The sequence below is a fragment of the Anguilla anguilla genome, chromosome 12 (assembly GCF_013347855.1).
Source record: "Anguilla anguilla isolate fAngAng1 chromosome 12, fAngAng1.pri, whole genome shotgun sequence".
Taxonomy (NCBI): Eukaryota; Metazoa; Chordata; class Actinopteri; order Anguilliformes; family Anguillidae; genus Anguilla; species Anguilla anguilla.
In genome coordinates, this window is record NC_049212.1 from 36,705,335 (window position 1) to 36,724,157 (window position 18,823).

Here is an 18,823-nt window from a genome sequence, read left to right on the forward strand (position 1 = left end):
ATGGCTTGCTATAATGCTCTTGAGGGATACATCATTAGAACTGAACACATAGATAAATACTATCGGTAAAAAAAAAAACATATTTGTTCAAAGTGGACTGTGGATACTCTGCTTATGACAGGATATGCAGATGCAAACATTCAGAAATCAGTTCCAGTTGTTGTGTTTCAGTGATAATGGTCAACATGGAGACATTAAACAAGCAGAAATAAATGGGAAACTTACATTGTTTTTTGCTGCCACGAATGACATGCCAACATGTTATCAATCACACAAAAATATAGCATTACAGTTTTATCAGTCCCAATCCCAATTGCTGTGTATATACATATACAGTAATGGTTGACAAACTGCGGGTGGCAACTCCCTGGTAGGTCAGGGTAGACGTATCAGTTTTTCACAGTATTCGCCTTCCATAGATACTGACACTATTCAAACCAAACACTGCATACATTAATGTTCTGACATATATTAATAACCCATATGGAATGGTGTACTGTCATAATTGTTGGGTCAAAGAAATGGGATTTTTCTCACTTGGTTTTTGAGTTACAGTATAAACACCTAAGAAATAAGATGTGTGTTACGAGTGTTTCCAAAATCATGACCGCAAAGAAGTTAAGAGCATTTCACCTTTATTTTTGTTGTTACAGAAGATATCCTTTGTATTTTGAACTGAAACATTCAAGACGGGATTAGCTAGGTTTTTTTATTTATTAATGTTTTTGTAGAAGAAGTACTTTCCCCTATGTGAAAAATAACATCTCCATATGTTGAAGACAAGTACTGTAAAGGTACACTTAACTTTGTTACATCACTTAGAAATAAGTTATTTATTAAGCAAACTGAATGTGTAACAAAGTAAATTATTCACAAACACTAGATTGGAATGCAAATCTTCAAAAGTGAATCAAGATTGCCTTCAGCATCATTTGTAATTCAACACACACAAACCATGATGTGCCTTTTAAGAGAATTTAATAAACTTGAAGTATAATGTTGCACAACTCAGCAGGCTAAACACACGTGATTTATTTTTTCAATAGCACCAAATTATACAGCTGGATGTTGTTTACTGAAGCAACGTAGGCTAATTACAGCACTCAAGGATAAAACTGCAAAACTTAACAATATACCATCAGCACTCCTGTATTATCAATTAATTGCTTCATTTGATTATCTATCTCACTTGTGGTTATTCTTTTTTCTTTTGAAAAGTTTTTTTGAGAATTCCTTAACCTCTTCTGTGTTCAGCACATAAATGATTGGGTTCATCATGGGAGGAATGGCATTAGCAAGTGATGTATTGATTATTCTGGCATTGGGGTGAAGGGTAAAAGTTAGTGCAGCAATATAGGTGCCCATTATTGGAAGATAATTTATAGCCACCAGCATTAGGTGTGCAGAACAAGTCTTAATGGCTTTAAGTCGCTCTTCCCATGAAGCTATTTTAAACAGTGCGCCAGCAATGAACGCATAGGAGAGTACAGTCAGAATCAAAGGTAAATAAAGAAATAATACCATAGTAAGTTTTGCCATAATAGAATTTATGAGATTGTCATTGCATGCCAATTTGTATATGGGTCCATGGTCACAGAAGTAGCTTTCTACCACAATGGATTTACAAAAGGACAACCTGGTAATCAAAGACACCATTAAAATCAGTAAGACTGAATCATATGTCCACACCACTGTTAATATCACTGCCATTGCTTGCATTGTGATGATGGCATGGTATCTCAGTGGCAAGCATATTGCCACCAATCTATCGTAGGCCAGAACGGTAAGAGTGAGAGCTTGCAAACTGGAAAAGAAAAACACAAAAAACATGTTGGCCAAGCAAGCATCAAATGAGATATATTTGGAATCAAAAAGAAACGTTGCAATTAAATTTGGAATAAAAGCAGTGCTTCCACCCAAGTCAGCTACAACCAAATTAAAAATGGCTGAATACTTTGGGGTGTGAAAACTGTGCTCTGTGTATATAATAAACATGACAAATGAGTTCCCCAACACAGTGACCACAAAAACAAAGCACAAGAAAACATAGTAGTATTTGGCATGGGGTATGTCATAAAAACCATTGATGAAAAAAAATGGGGGACGCACTAAAGTTGTATTTGGAGAGAGGGTGGAATTCAGAGAATTCATGTTCGATGAATGATTCCTTGTCTTTTTCTTTCCTTTTGTTTTTCTTTGTCCTGCAAGTAAAAATAACACATAGCCTAAACTCAATAACTCAATTACATTTAATTCAGTCAATTTAAATTTTTTTTCTGAATCTAATCATTATTTATAATCACATTATTTGTCAAGCAGTTTATACAACACATAAGGTAAATTCTAACAATAGCAAAATGTCCTACAAACAATATCTGCCATTCACTTTCTGTTTGTAGCATGACATGGTAAATAGGCGAAGGAAGCTATCTCAAAAAAAGTATGTCAATATGTCCTCATGTACTTTTAGACGACTTATTACACATTTTCTTAAGCATTATCCAATGTAAAACAAAACTCTCTCCTTCATAAAACCAACTGCATATCATTTTGATGTCTTAAACAGGCAATCTGATCATGAATACCATCTCAAAAGAGAAAGAGTTTGGTAAACTACTCACCACAATCGCCTAAGTAGGGAATGTGGAAAAAAGGAGTCCTCCAGTTCGTTCAATCGGGTTTCATATTTACAGTAGAAGAACATTCACTCTCCTTTTATACATCTTCTTGTGGGGTTTTCTATGCGTGTGCCATTGTAATCAACCAGGGGAACTCATTAACTACTGCGCCTATCATCACTATATCTTAGTTAATTAAGAAAACAAACAAATGTAAACATAAACAATATTATTGTTAATTATAATATTATTAAATACTAACATCAACCTTTGGCCTAACTCAAACACAGCTTTGGTTTCATGAAGTCATTACATGCAACATTAAAAATCAACGTCTTTATTCAGAGACAATTATAAAAACTTGTTTGTTATTAATAGCCTATTAGTGTTGTACAGCCGCTAATATTCAAAACAAATATTTTAATATAGCTACACAACACAAGGAAAACGTGAAATATAGCTGGAAGCTGCAGTGAGCGGGTTTTAAGCCATAAAACAAGAGGATTATTTTATGGATTTCAAGGCATAAATAGTGATGATAATGGTATATATATATATATATATAAATTGTCACATGTTTGCATTATCTAATTAACTTTAATGATATGGTCAGAATAAAGTATTACCCAGCTAATGGTTCAAATATGAACTGGACACAAATTTTCAAGCATGGTAGATGATATCTGTATTCTATAAATTATCCTTCCCTCTTAAAAAAAAAGTCAAAAACAACATATCCAAAAACTGGCAATGCACAAAGTCCATGCTTTGCTGCTTCTACTCACTCACATATGGTAAACATATGGTGTGGGCGACTGTCACAATGGATCCATGATCCTATCAATCTAACAATTGTCTGAACGTCTCAGTTTTACAAATGGGAGAAATAGGTAACACGTTACATTAAGTTGTGGCTATACCTGTGTAGTTAAATTGTAACTAATTTCGTAACCAGAGGATATTACTGAGTGACTCCAATGTCGGTAACATGGAACAACAGTTAACGATTTTCTTAATTACACATGCAATACAAGGCCAGCCCTGTTACATCCGTCTTGCAAAAATGAAATAATTCCATATCATGAAGACACATTGTGAAATTAACAGGCAAGGTTAATTTCTGTATCATGAAGATATGACCAATGGGTGAAAATACAATATTTAAAAATTAAGTTAAATTAACTAAGAATACTGCTAACTGTTGTTCCATGATATCTATGCTGGAGTCATAAGAAGTAGGCCAAGAAAGCTAACAAAAGGTCTAGAGTTGATTCTAGGTGTGGAATTTGCACTTGCAGCATGTTGCTGTTGTCTTTCAACATGAGGACTAAATACGCATCAATGTCAGTAAAGCAGGGCATCGACATGTCTGGCTGCCACTGGAACTGGCTCACTTGTCTGTATTGACAATTTGACTGCTGACAGCAGCGGCATTCAGAATTCAGAATTCTAAAGCGGACAGAAACGTCTTATCTGGTCCAAACAAATGCCTCAAAACTCATTGGACAGCACTTCATCTTGTGGTGGCACAAGGACCCCAAATATACTGCTAAAGAAATCAAGGAGTTTTTCAGGGATGAATGGTGGAATGTTCCAGACCAGCCAAGACAATCAAATTAAAAAAAAAACTGTTTCATTGTCCCAGTACTTTTGCATTTAACTGTAAACACACACACACACACACACACACACACACACACACACACACACAGTCCCGTACTGCTGTCCTTATGAGGACTTCTCATTGACTACATTCATTCTGTAACCTTTAACCCTAACCCTAACCACTACATACCTAACCTTAACCCTAACCTTGACCTAATTGTAACCCTAACCCTAACCCTAAGTCCTAACCCTAAAACAGCCTCTTGACCTTGTGGGGACCAGCAAAAGGTCCCCACAAAGATATGTTTTCCTCATCTTTCTATCCTTGTGAGGACATTTGTTGCCCATAAAGATAGTATTACAATTTTCACACACACATACACACACACATACATTGGGCCACATTGCTATCCATTTTCTTTTAGTTCAGACTGTAGCTCAGTAAACCATTTGTTTGTTTATTAACAGCATGAGTTATCAACAGATCCTTTCCCCCTCTGCAATGACATCATAATTTTACTGTTGCCCAGAGAAACCTGCTGCCATTAAAGTACTCAAATCACTCAACTGTCAGACACAATTCTCCAGCTCAGGTGTGAAGCTCTTAATTGAGAGCTGCTAATGAAGGCTTGGTTTGGTCCGAGGAGACATCCTTCTCAAGTAATTATGCCAGTGAGAGTTACGACCTCAGTGCTTTTACTGGTTACTGTAAACATGTAATCAGGAGGCATGAGGCAAGCTAGCAGTCCATGTACACAAATAAAGAAAAAAAATATAGGTATGTATGTAGACTCCAAAGCTCTAAAGGCCTGGTGTTTTTCCATAACCATGGTGCAACTGCGGAGATGTGGGACACCAGGAAAACTGGTTTGTAGCTAATTCCCTATCACTAAACCAATCACTCACAGATTTGCAGCTTTAGTGACCTGACCTGTGACCAATCATATACAACAAAGCATTGCACCCAAACAGGATCATAATATGAAATTGTATCAGCTGGCCCTCAGAGAAACAGTCCAGATTTACTGTTGTTTAAAAAAGGTAGCTAATGGCCACCTAGACAGAGATTGGGGAATGTATTGTACACCTGGATGTGTCACACTACTGAAATCAGGACAGACTTGGAGAGTGTGTCCTGGATTTATAAACATGTAAATGAAAAGCGTTTAGAAAAAATAGTTTAGAAACTTGCCAAACTGTGTTTTGTTTACAGAAAAAAAAACACTTGCATTTGACTGAATGATATTTCTAATAAGCAATTTGACTTGTTTCCAAGTGGTTTTAGCAAGCTTAATTCCTGTAGCCTTTTGTCTTAGAGGTAATACAGCCAATTGGCTAACACTCTGAATAAGGTAATAATATATACGAGGATCCATCCATGATAGTATGGTGTATACTGCAGACATTATTATATTTTCAGCTACAAAAACTGCTCTGAAAAATATGTCTTGGTTAGTTTGGCCTTAGTTTCAACAAACAAATCCCTCCAGCAAATAATAATTATTCACCAGTCGTTTCAGAACTCAGGGCATTAGTGTCCTACTGGGCTGTTAATTGAATAATTAACTTTTAACTGAATAATGGCTTGCTATAATGCTCTTGAGGGATACATCATTAGAACTGAACACATAGATAAATACTATCGGTAAAAAAAAACATATTTGTTCAAACTGGACTGTGGATCTCATGCTTATGACATAATATGCAGATGCAATCATTTGGAATTTGGAATTCAGTACCAATTGTTGCGTTTCAGTGATAATGGTCAACATGGAGACATTAAACACACAGAAATAAATGGAGAACTTAAGTTGCTTTTTGGTACTACATGCCATGAATGGCATGCCAACATGTTATCAAGCACACAAAAAATATATCGCTACCGTTTTATTGGTCCCGATTCCAATTGCTGTGTAGCAGGCTTTTTTGAGGTCTGTATTTGCGATGTGAATACAGGTAAATTAATACAGTGCAGTGAGAAAATGTCCAGAGGCCTGTCCCCTATGCCCAGGATGAGACATTAACTTTTTGGCTGATTTGACTTTGATACTAATCCCAGAAGTAGGAAAAATGCATTTATTGTTCATTGTCTTTTTTCTTTTTTTATAATTTAAATTCCTGTATTTTAATTGCTTATGGCTGTTCTTATACTGCATTGTGGTCCTGTATTTCATTTTTTTTCTTACACTCATCTGTAATGAGAATGACAATAAACACAAACTTGAATAATCTTATCATTTTAATATCAACATAAAAAGAAATGTAGAAACAATTAGCGTTTGAGTAAAACAAGTAATAATCATTACAAATTCCTATATGTATTAGTCTATACCAACATAACTGAGCAGCCTAATGTATTTTACTGGTGTACATTTTAAAATAAGCTTGTATATGCATTGCCTTGTCCAGTATTGTGTAACTAAAATAATATTTGTGCAAAGAAAAAAATGATTTTTTGGCAGATATACTTTATTTCAAATTACTGGTGATCACAGGATGTCATTACCACTCATGGTCAAGCAGATATTCAGGGGACAGCCAGCATAATTGTAACAAGTTTTTTACTAAATTATTCACTTTTTACTAAATTAGAAGTAATGCGATCAAAAACTGTAAAATGACACTGCATAGAGCACTTGTCTGTTACAATAAATCACATTAAATTTGAGGTGATCACAAACGATTCGTGTACAATCCAGACAAACGTTAACATAGTCAGATGTTTCAACTGCAAAGTTGAAAAAAGAGGGCTACAGATAGGGATGGTGACCTTTCCTTTGCTCACGGGTGTATTGGTGGTGCATCATCTTGCAGTTACTGTAGCCTGTAATCTCAATTGTTCCAATCCAGTTCCAGAATCACTTACTAAGCTATCCTGAAATTACATGTTCATTAACTTCGGGGAAATCACGGATTGGATTCAGGTAAGTAATCTTGTCTGTTTTACAAATAAACAAAAATATTGTCCTGGTAGAGGTCCTGTAGTTAATGAGTTCCCCAGATTCATTACCACGGCACATGTACAGAAAACCCCAGAGCAAGATGTATAAAAGGGGAGTCAATCCTCTTCTACGGCCAATATGAAACCAGGTTGAACAAAATGGAGAAAACTATTGACCTCATTCTCTGCTAAGGTGATTGTGGTGAGTACTAACAAAGCATTTTTTCCCTTTTGAGATTGTATTATTACCAGAATAACATTTTTCATAATTGGATTGATCATATGTTTATTCCAATAATAATATGCAGAATTATGGTCATGAAACCATAAATGTTTTCAGAATTTGAAAATAAATCACCTGCATTAAATGTAATTGAGTTATTCAGGTTACATATTTTTTACTTACAGGGCAAATAAAAGCAAAAGGAAAGCCATAAAGAGAAGAAATCAGAGTTAAACACATCTGCCATGAGCTCTCTGAATTCCACCCTCTATCTAAATGGAACGTTTGTGCATCCTCCATTTTTTTTCATCAGTGGATTGAATAACATGCCCCATGCCAAATACTACTATGTTTTCCTGTGCTTTGTTTTTGTGGTCTCTCTGTTGGGGAACTCCTTTGTCATGTTCATCATATACACAGAGTGCAGTTTTCACAACCCAAAGTATTTGGCCATTTTTAATTTGGTTGTAGCAGATTTGGGTGAAAGCACTGCTCTGATTCCAAATTTTATTGCAATGTTTCTTTTCAATTCCCAATACATCTCCTTTGACGCTTGCTTGGCCAACATGTTTTTTGTGTTTTTCTTTTCCTGTTTGCAGTCTCTCACACTTACCGTTCTGGCCTATGATAGATTTGTGGCAATATGCTTGCCACTGAGATACCATGCCATCATCACAATGCAAGCAATGGTTGTGATGTTAACAGTGGTGTGGGCATTTGATTCTTTTGTACTGATTTTAACGGTGAGTTTGGTTACCAGGTTGTCCTTTTGTAAATCCATTGTGGTAAAAAGCTACTTCTGTGATCATGGACCCATATACAGTTTGGCATGTAATGGCAATTATATCAATCAGATGATGGCAATTATTAACATGATATTATTGCTTTATGTACCCTTTATTTTGACTGTACTGTCTTATGTGTTTATTTTTGGTGCACTGTTTAAAATAGCTACGTGGGAAGGACGAATTAAAGCCCTTAAGACTTGTTCTGCACACCTAATGCTAGTCGCTATATATTACTTTCCAATCATGGGTGTCTACGTTGCTGCACTAACTTTAAACCTTCCACCTAATGTCAGGATAATGAGTACATCATTTGCAAAGGCCATAACCCCCATGATGAACCCAATAATTTATGTGCTGAACACCGAAGAGTTTAAGGAATTCTTAAAAAAAACTTTTCAAAGGAAAAATAAACAAACACAATGAGAAGAAATATTAAAATAAAGCTGCAATCTGTGAGAGCAGAGGTAGAGACATGGGTTATGAATTCCTTAACATCTGTTGAACACATAAAAATCATCAGATTTTAGTCTGCTAAATCTAGGTTCATTCTGTGGAACATGTTTCAAATTTATTAAATTATTTATTTCCTAAGCTTAATGTCGAAAGTGGGATGAATTACTAATGTTGCTTGTGGCAATACTGATTCACTTTTGAATTTTTGATTCTATTCTTGTGTTTATGAATAATGTAGTTTGCTGCACTTGCAGTTTGCTTAATAATCAACTTTTTAGTGATTTAAATGCAGTACCTATATTATTCAACATATGGATACGTGCTATTTTTTTTACATATGGAAAACGTATGCTTGAACATATTTTTTAAATATAGTAGTATTTTTTTGTACTTGAGACAAGCAATAGTTAATCCCATTTGTATTTAATGTTTCAGTGTCTCTTTTTCAAATGGAAAGTGAAGGAAGTCTACTATAAATTGGCTCCTAATTGGTGAAAGTATACATGGCAACTCAAACTCACCATATTGTTGATAAGAATTGAAAGAGCAAAGTAAATAACAAGCCAAACCTGTATTGTGTAAAGTTTAAGTAAAAAAGAAGATAAAAATAAAAAACCAAAAACAAACACATGTTCAACAACCTAATTAGGCGCCTACTGATTGACATCAATCTTTAATTTGATTCCCTAAATTTTGCCCCCTCGTTTTATGTAATTGTTGGTAAAATAGCACAATAAGCACTAATGTGAATATTTTCACTCTTTATGGCCTACTTTCCTTATTTCTGACATAAATGTGGCTTAAGAGGGTAATGTCTGGGACAGTGTTAGATACTATGTGTTCGAAATTACTTGTTTATTAACTTGGGGAAGATCATGTATCGTATTCAGATAAGTAACCTTGCCTGTTTTAGAAATAAACAAAAATATTGTCCTGCTAGAGTTACTGTAGTTAATGAGTTCCCCAGATTCATTACCATGGCACATGTACAGAAAACCCCAGAGCAAGATGTATAAAAGGGGAGTCAGTCTTCCTGAACTGTAAATATGAAACCAGGTTGAACAAAGTGGAGAAAACCATTGACCTCATTCTCTGCTAAGGTGATTGTGGTAAGTACTTATTCATTCTTCCCCTTTTGAGATCATATTAGTTTACCAGATTAGTTTTCATAATTGGATATGTTTTAGCAGTTTCAAAGTTTTTACATGGTTAGAGTTCAATCAAATTCCCTAGCATGTATGTCCGAGCACTTACCTCTGTGCAGCAAATATAGTTAAGGGTAATTTCTATGTTTTTTGCTAGGGCTGTCTTCAGTTAAAGAAAATCTCTAATAACTGGCAGTTTTTTTTAATTTGTATTTTTTACTAAGAATCAGTTGGTAGAATTATTATTTTTTTATTATTATTATCTTTCCCAGTCAGACAAGAATGTATCAACTAAATAAAACAACTGGCCAGCTAAAGGAAGTAAGTTCTGGCACTGGGATCATACTCATACCACTTACTATTTTGTTACATAATTGCTGATCCTATTTGGGAAAACTCAAGGGCCACCTACAGTAGATGTCTCACGCACACAAAGAGATTCCTATTCTGATGAAAACCATAAAATGTGTCTGTATCTTTTTTTTTTACGCTGATTCGTTAGATTTGATTCTTGGTGACCTGCACAAAGATTAATACACCATAACTATGGTTGGGGTTATGAGTAATATGAGAAAAAGTAGAAAAGTGTAAATTAAACAAATTAAATTAAACAAAAATGTGCGTTGTGTTTATTCAGATCCCCATTGTCTAATATACAATTTTGTCTTAAGATCTGAAAACATTCAGCGTGACAAATATGCAGTAATAGAGGAAATCCAAAATGGGGGAAAATACACTTGTAGGCCACAGTACCAGGTTATGCTACAAACAGATACAAATTAGCAGATATTGTCAATAGGACACTGTTGCTATTGTTGGCCTTTACCTTGTGTTTTGTTTACTATTTTATTTTCATGCACAGTACCCAGCTCAGTACTTGACCGAAAACATTGGCTACCCCTTGTCTATCAAGAAATATTTTTTAAAACGGCTCGATAAGGATTATGATGGTAAATGATGATTGGTAGGATACTGGGTAACCATGTTCATTATTTTTACTTGCAGTGCAAAGAAAGACAAAAGGCAAGCCGCAAAGAGAAGAAATCAAAAACATCTGCTATGAACTCCCTGAATTCCACCCTCTCTCTAAATACAACTTTTGTGCGTCCCCCGTTTTTTTTCATCAGTGGTTTGAATAACATGCCCCATGCCAAATACTACTATGTTTTCCTGTGCTTTGTTTTTGTGGTCACTGTGTTGGGGAACTCCTTTGTCATGTTCAGTATATACATAGAGCGCAGTTTTCACACCCCAAAGTATATGGCCGTGTTTAATTTGGTTGTAGCTGACTTAGGTGAAAGCACTGCTTTTATTCCAAATTTTATTGCAATGTTCCTTTTCGATTCACAATACACCTCCTTTGACGCTTGCTTGGCCAACATGTTTTTTGTGTTTTTCTTTGCCAGTTTGCAGTCTTTCACTCTTACCGTTTTGGCCTACGATAGATTGGTGGCAATATGCTTGCCACTGAGATACCACGCCATCATCACAATGCAAGCGATGGCAGTGATATTAACAGTGGTGTGGGCATATGATTCAGTCTTACTGATTCTAATGGTGTCTTTGATTACCAGGTTGTCCTTTTGTAAATCCATTGTGGTAAAAAGCCACTTCTGTGATCATGGACCCATATACAATTTGGCCTGCAATGACAATTATATCAATCATATGCTGACAATTATTAACATAGCATTATTACTTTATGTACCCTTTATTTTGACTGTACTATCATATGTATTTATTGCTGGTGCAGTGTTTAAAATAGCTTCATGGGAAGGGAGATTTAAAGCCATTAAGACTTGTTCTGCACACCTAATGCTAGTCGCTATATATTACTTTCCAATCATGGGCGTCTACATTGCTGCACTAACTTTAAATCTTCCGCCTAACGTCAGGATCATGAGTACATCATTTGCAAAGGCCATTACCCCCATGATGAACCCAATCATTTATGTGCTGAACACTGAAGAGTTTAAGGAATTCTTAAAAAAACTTTTCAAAAGAAAAATAAATAACCACAATGGGAAAGAAAATATTAAAATAAAGGAATGAATTGATATTACAGGAACTCTTATTAATGTATTACAAACCCTGCAATCTGTGATTACAAAGGTAGAGGCATGGGATATGAATTCCTTAACCTCTGTTAAATACAGAAAAAAATATTCAGTTTCCAGTTTTTAGTCTGCTAAGTCTTGGTTCATTCGATGGAATACGTTTCAATTGTATTCAATTATTTATTTTTTAAGCTTAATGTTTAAAGTGGGATGAATTATAAAATGTTACTTACGGCAATATTGATTCACTTTGAATTTTTGATTCTATTATTGTGGTTATGAATAATGTAGTTTGATGCACATGCGATTTGCTTAATAAATTACTTATTATTTTATTGCAGTACCTATATTCAACATATGGATACATGTTATTTTTTACATATGGGAAACATATGTTCTGAATGTATTTTAAGAATATAGTAGTCTTTTATTTTTTAAAACTCAAGGCAAGCAATAATTAATACCACCTGTATTTAATGTTTCAGTGTCTCTTTTGAAACAGCAAATAAAGTGAAGGAAATAAATGGGAATACTACTGTATAAATGGGCTCCTAATTGGAAACAGTGCTGGTAAGAATTGAGAGAGCAAAGTAAATAACCAGTATTGTGTAAAGTTTAAGTAAAAAAGAAAATCATAAAAAAAACAAACACATGTACAACAACCTAATTAGGGGCCTACTGATTCACATCAGTCTTTAATTTGATTCGCTAAATTTTTGCCCCCTCGTTTTAGGTAATTGTTTGTAAAAAAGCACAATAAGCACAAATGTGAACATTTTTATTCTTAATGGCATACTTTCCTATTTCAGACATAAATGTGGCTTAAGAGGGTAAATTAATGTCTGGGACCAGATGCTGACCTCCCCAATCTGTCAGACCCTCATAAGAGAAATCTGCACCAACAGCAACCTAGGGAGATATTCTGCAGCATCCTAAATTCTATATAATATTGACTTTACAAATATCAAATAGGATTTCTCCCATCCTAGCGTACTTCAGATGGTTTGTAACGTATACACGTGTGTATTACAAACCGTCAAAAGACAAGAGGAACAAGTTTTGCATGGTTTATTGATTTTACAAAAAGCCTTTGATTCTATTAGGCAAAACTTTATCAAAAAGTAATTCAGAATGGAATTGGCGCTCAGGTGTTATGATTTCATCAAATACGTATATGTATATGCACAATAAACGTTCAGTTCAATTAAATAATCAAAGGTCATATTATTTTACTCAAGGTCATGACATGAAGCAAGGGTGCTGTCTCAGTCCAATATTGTCCAATCTATATCAGTACATCACTGAACTGGCAGAACAGCTGGCTGAATATTCAGCTGCCCTTGGCATCACACTCTTTGATGCAGAGGTCAAACTGGGCAATAGAGCCTAATTTTAAGAAACGTAAAATAACGATTTTGCAAAAAAGGTCAAGACATCACAGGGAAACAAATTCCAGTTCAGTTTAAATACACAGTAAAATGTCCAGTGTTAATTTACACTCTAACAGATAACATTTGGTCCCACTCTGGAGTAGAATTCACGTAGAGTTGAATTAACACTGGACATTTTACTGTGCAAAAACCAAACACAGCACACCCAAACTGACACTTTTTAAAAAACTGACTATATCTCCATCAGGGAGGTTTGATTTTTTGATCAACAGTAGGAGTTGACAATACTTATTTATGTATATTATTCACTTCATTCAGAGGGCTACAGAGAGAGATGGAGTCCTTTACTTTGCTAAAGAGTATAATGGCAGTGCATCATCTCAGATTTTACCTGTAATCCCATTGTTCCGATCCAGTTCCAGAATCACTTACTCTGATATCCTGAAATTACTTGTTAATTGACTTACGGAAATTGGGGATCTGATTTGGGTCCCTAAGCTTGTCGATTTTACCAACAACCAAAGAAATTGTCCTGACAGAGTAAATGTAGTTAATGAGTTCCCCAGGTTCATTTCCATGGCAATCACACAGAGCAAGATGTACAAAAGGAGAGTGAATGCTCCTCTACTGTAAACATGAAACCAGGCTGGACAAACTGGAGAAAACGTTTTTTAACCTTATTCTCTGCTAAGGTGATTGTGGTGAGTAAGGACTAAGGATTCTTCCCCTTTTGAAGTCATATTATTTGTCAGATTACCATTTTTCATAATTGGATCATTTGTTTCAGAGCTTAGATCTGAAAATGTATACCCTTACTCACCTTTAACTTTGGAGATGTTTACCAACTATTTATTTCTTATTTTTATTATTATTATTTTAAATTAGTATTTACATGGTTAGAGTCAAATCAAATGTCCTAGCACCTATGTCCTAGCACTTACCTCTGTGCATCATATATAGTATAGCATAATTCATGATGTGTTCTGGCGGGGCTGTCTTCAACTAAAGAAAACTGCGTGTAACTGGCATTTAAAAAAAATTAAAGAACACTTTTATGCCGTATGCTCTTAAAAGCCCATTCTTCAAAGCCAGAAACATAGCAACAACATTGCAATAAAAAAAAAGACAAAATTTTGTTTGTTCAGAAAACGTTAAATAAATGAACATCAATACAGGTATAAACAAGTAAAGAAAAACACAGATAAATGGAGAGGCAGTGAATTGTTTTTAGACCTGCTAAAAGTAGTAACTGCGCGAATCCGATCATATTGCAGAGTGCGCCTGATAATTACTGTACTTCTACTCAGAACAGTGGGTTGCCTTAGGTCGTGCGCGAACGTCAGAGTCGGACAGGAATGGTTCAACTAAACAATCGACTGACCACCTAAAGGGAGTAAGTGGAATCACATTCATATTTTGTTGTATGTGTTACATAATTGCAGATCCTATTTAGGAAAAATCAAGGGCCACCTAGATGTCGCATGCATGCAAAATGATTCCAAATCTTACGAAAACCATGACATTTAATTTCTTTGCACTGATTGTTACATTTGATTCTTGGGAAGCTGCTGAAATAATAATAAACCATGATTATGCTGAGGTTTTGTGTATTATGTGTAGCCTACTGTTTACTGTGGCACCAAAGCTGTTAGAAATACAGACAATACAATTTTACAGTGCCTGAAAGTGCACACTGGCAAGTACAGAGGAGTTAACATAAGTACAGACTGTGTGTAACCACCGTGTGTACGGTGATCGTTTTTACTGACATGTTTCGTTAGCTATTTCATTTTCATGCTTGGTACAAAGCTCAGTATTTGAATGAAAACGCTGGTCTCCCGTTGTTTATGGCAAGAAAGGAGATTTTAAAAACTGCTTGATAATAAATGTGACGGTTAAAACAATTATAGGACATGACGTAGTTTTGTTCATGCAATCTTAAGCGTATTCAGAATTCGAAAATAAATCACCTGCATTAGTTGTAATTGAGTTATTCAGTCGATATGTCCTTTTTTTATTTTTTATTTTTTTACTTACAGGACAAAGAAAAACAAAAGTAAAGCAACAAAGAGAAGAAAAATTAAACACATCTGCTATGAGCTCCCTGAATTTCACCATCTCTCTGAATACAAGTTTTGTGCGTCCCCCGTTTTTTTTTCATCAATGGTTTGAATAACATGCGCCATGTGAAGTACTACTATATTTTCCTGTGCTTTGTTTTTGTGGTCACTGTTTTGGGGAACTCCTTTGTAATGTTCAGTATATACACTGAGCGCAGTTTTCACACCCCAAAGTATATGGCCGTTTTTAATTTGGCTCTAGCAGACTTGGGGGAAAGCACTGCTCTCATTCCAAATGTAATTGCAACGTTTCTTTTCAATTCCCAATACATCTCCTTTGACGCATGCTTGGCCAACATGTTTTTTGTGTTGTTCTTTACCTGTTTGCAGTCTCTCAGTCTTACCCTTATGGCCTATGATAGATTGGTGGCTATATACTTGCCATTGAGATACCATGCCATCATCACTATGCAAGCCATGACTGTATTGTTAACACTGGCGTGGACATATAATTCATTTTTAATTATTTTATTGGTGGCTTCAATTACTAGGTTGTCCTTTTGTAAATCAATCGTGGTAAAAAGCTACTTCTGTGATCATGGGGCCATATATAGTTTGGCATGCAATGACAGGTCTATGAATTCTATGATAACAACAGTTCATATCATATTATGGATTTGTGTACCCTTTCTTTTGATTATACTGTCTTATTTTTTTATTGCTGGTGCACTGTCTAAAATAGCTTCATGGGAAGGGCGATTTAAAGCCATTAAGACTTGTTCTGCACACCTAATGCTGGTGTCTTTATATTTTCTTCCAATAATAGGCATCTTGATTGTTTCACTAACTTCAACCCTTCAGCCTAATGTCAGGATATTTAATTTGTCAATTGCAAAGACCCTTACACCCTTGCTGAACCCAATAATTTATGTGCTGAACACAGATGAGGTTAGGGAATTCTCAAAAAAACTTTTCAAAACAAAAATCAAAAAACAAAAAAAAATGCAACATAAATAAAAAAATCTCAAATTCATAAATAAAAAAAACAAATTCATATTACAGGACTGTTGCTTTTCACTATATCACAAACTGCAGTCTGTAAAACCAGAGTTGGAGGCAGTAGTTAAAATTCCTTAGCCTCTATGAAAATGTTTGCAAGTGTTAAGGAATTCTAATTTTCAAAACCAATGATCATCAGTTGCTAAGTCTGCTAAGTTGGTTAATTTATTTTGTGAAACCTTACGTTTCAAGTTTATTAAATTCTTTTTGTTTTTGTTTTACTGCTTAATGTTAAAAGTGTGATGAATTACAAATATCAACATTTATTTTGCCTAAAAAAACATTTAGTGATGCTACATAAAATTAACTGCCAAGAGCCAGACCCTTTACAGTACTAGTCTTCAATGGAGACATGTTACTTTTTACATGTGGGTAAAGATTCGCTGCACTTCAAAGCCCTGTAGCCCCAGGAGTTGGACCCTGAGAACAGTCCCCAGAGCCAGCTGATGGTGAAGCCTACTAACCAGGCACACAGCAGCACTGCTTCAATCCAACACAACTAGGGCTGAGTATCGTTTAGATTTTATTGATTCTGAACACCATTCTGATTCTGCTTATGAAATGCTGGTTCCAATTCTTGTCATATTTGCGTATGAAAAGAAACCAAAATGTGTTGCATGCAAAACCACCTTTATTATCAGCCGACTTAGGCTGCTATAAAAAATAAATTGTCATTTTGGTAATGAAGTCAAATAGAGACAGCGCATAACACGTCACACAATGGAGACCACGTCCACAGCGGGGGAAAAATCTGTTCCGCTCCATAGACTTATTATTGGCAGTCAGCGGATTATCAAGATTATAAAAATGCTGAAACCTCCATGTGGACAGCTGTACAAAAGACAAGGACAAGAACTCAGATGTGAGGTTTTCTGTGCCTCCATGGAAAAAGCTGCTTTAAACACACATTATTACGATAGCTGCTTTTAACTAACGTTAACATTACTTAAATTCAGCTGTCATAGGAAATACCTTTAGTTAAAAGCATCTCATGTTATGTGACATGTAAGGTAATGTTGCTAGCTATGCAGTAACACATTAACGTTACCATTTTTGAGACAGCCTCTTGGCTACATGGAAGTCAAAGCCTAAGTAGCCTACATACCAGGGACAAAATGGCTAATTTGCTACAAAAAGAGCAGCTTGATTCAGGACCCCAGAATGTTCTGGCTTTCCTCTCCACTTAAAAATTACTTGACAATCCACTGACTGCCAATACTAACTATATGGAGCACAATGGACTGTTTTCCCCCATCGTGGGGGTGTGGCCTATTAGGGGCGCGTTGATGACAGAAGTGTAGCAGGCCCTGGCAGTTGATTAGAATTATTTGCACTTATTTATCATAATGTGTGGGATCCACTAAAAGGAGGGCGACCATAAGCTTAGTTACTTCTGAGCTGCACTCAATCAGCAGGTGAGTGCACTTTAGCTAACAGAGTGTCACAGCAATGATGTCTTTTTGTAGGCCAACCCAGATGTTTCAGGCAGAGTTACAATGTTTTTTTTTTTCCCATAGGGATTTCGTTTACTGCAGAAGGAGAAAGAAGGTCTATGGTTAACGACGTATGGATAAGAGAATTTCACGTTTTGTTCAACGAGATAAATTATATCCATTAATATCTTTAATGTGAATTTCGAAGCCGTTATGTGCTTTTAAAAAGTCAGTTGCTAAGTTGCAAGTTGCTATAGTGAAACTACAATGTTGCTGTAGTTCCGATATAGCAACTGTGAAAGTAAATTACTATTTTGTAAATGAGACATCCAGTTTCTTATGTGTGGTTGATTACTTGTGGACAGTTACGTTGTGACGTGGTGGGTTGGGGGGTGTTAAATGGTCACTGTGTCACAGTACACTATTGTCAAAAGCGGTATTGAAAAGCGGGTTTGTAGGCACAATAGCCTATATCTGGGACAATATTACATTACATTTTACATTACAGGCATTTAGCAGACGCTCTTATCCAGAGCGACTTACACAACTTTTACATAGCATTTTACATTGTATCCATTTATACAGCTGGATATAAACTGAAGCAATTCCAGTTAAGTACCTTGCTCAAGGGTACAACGGCAGTGTCCTTACCTGGGAATTGAACCTGCGACCTTTCGGTTACAAGCAAGAGAATGGCCAGACTGGTTCGAGCTGATAGAAAGGCAACAGTAACTCAAATAACCACCCGTTACAGCCGAGGTATGCAGAAGAGCATCTCTGAACGCATCTCTAATGAAGTGGCCGGTGAGTGTGTGTATATATACATATATATATATATATATATGTGTGTGTGTATATATATATATATCCTGTACTTAATAGGTGTGCAGACATGTTTGTGAATTAATATCCCGGTAAAACCACCTACTTTGCAGAATGGCAACTTTTGTAGCTTACAAAAGCTTGATTTCACAGTATGACAGAAAAAACGAAATTCAGGGAAAAATTTTAATTGACAGTAGGAGTTGACAATGCTTATTTATGTATATT

At 35.5% G+C, this 18,823-nt stretch overlaps 4 protein-coding genes and 1 long non-coding RNA gene across 5 annotated transcripts; 4 read left to right on the plus strand and 1 right to left on the minus strand.

The window, feature by feature from the left end:
* Positions 1-966: 966 nt before the first annotated feature.
* On the minus strand, positions 967-2,679 carry LOC118209974 (olfactory receptor 52E4-like). Its single transcript, XM_035385730.1, has 2 exons — positions 2,622-2,679; positions 967-2,201 (listed from the first exon to the last, which is right to left on the minus strand). Exon 2 carries the CDS (start codon positions 2,149-2,151, stop codon positions 1,186-1,188), a length of 966 nt encoding a protein of 321 aa, XP_035241621.1. The 5' UTR covers positions 2,152-2,201; positions 2,622-2,679; the 3' UTR covers positions 967-1,185.
* Positions 2,680-7,295: 4,616 nt separating this feature from the next.
* Positions 7,296-8,780, plus strand: LOC118210077 (olfactory receptor 52E8-like). Its single transcript, XM_035385929.1, has 2 exons — positions 7,296-7,366; positions 7,573-8,780. The coding sequence occupies exon 2, from the start codon at positions 7,633-7,635 to the stop codon at positions 8,596-8,598; it is 966 nt and encodes a 321-aa protein (XP_035241820.1). The 5' UTR covers positions 7,296-7,366; positions 7,573-7,632; the 3' UTR covers positions 8,599-8,780.
* A 237-nt stretch (positions 8,781-9,017) lies between these two features.
* On the plus strand, positions 9,018-11,879 carry LOC118210362 (olfactory receptor 1F1-like). The gene is made up of 2 exons (XM_035386484.1): positions 9,018-9,737; positions 10,779-11,879. Exon 2 carries the CDS (start codon positions 10,833-10,835, stop codon positions 11,823-11,825), a length of 993 nt encoding a protein of 330 aa, XP_035242375.1. The 5' UTR covers positions 9,018-9,737; positions 10,779-10,832; the 3' UTR covers positions 11,826-11,879.
* A 1,674-nt stretch (positions 11,880-13,553) lies between these two features.
* On the plus strand, positions 13,554-14,615 carry LOC118210367. The gene is made up of 2 exons (XR_004761843.1): positions 13,554-13,922; positions 14,529-14,615. It is a non-coding gene; the product is annotated as an uncharacterized LOC118210367 (long non-coding RNA).
* Positions 14,616-14,990: 375 nt separating this feature from the next.
* Positions 14,991-17,934, plus strand: LOC118209159 (olfactory receptor 1-like). Its single transcript, XM_035384320.1, has 2 exons — positions 14,991-14,997; positions 15,355-17,934. The coding sequence occupies exons 1-2, from the start codon at positions 14,991-14,993 to the stop codon at positions 16,296-16,298; spliced, it is 951 nt and encodes a 316-aa protein (XP_035240211.1). The 3' UTR covers positions 16,299-17,934.
* Positions 17,935-18,823: the final 889 nt, after the last annotated feature.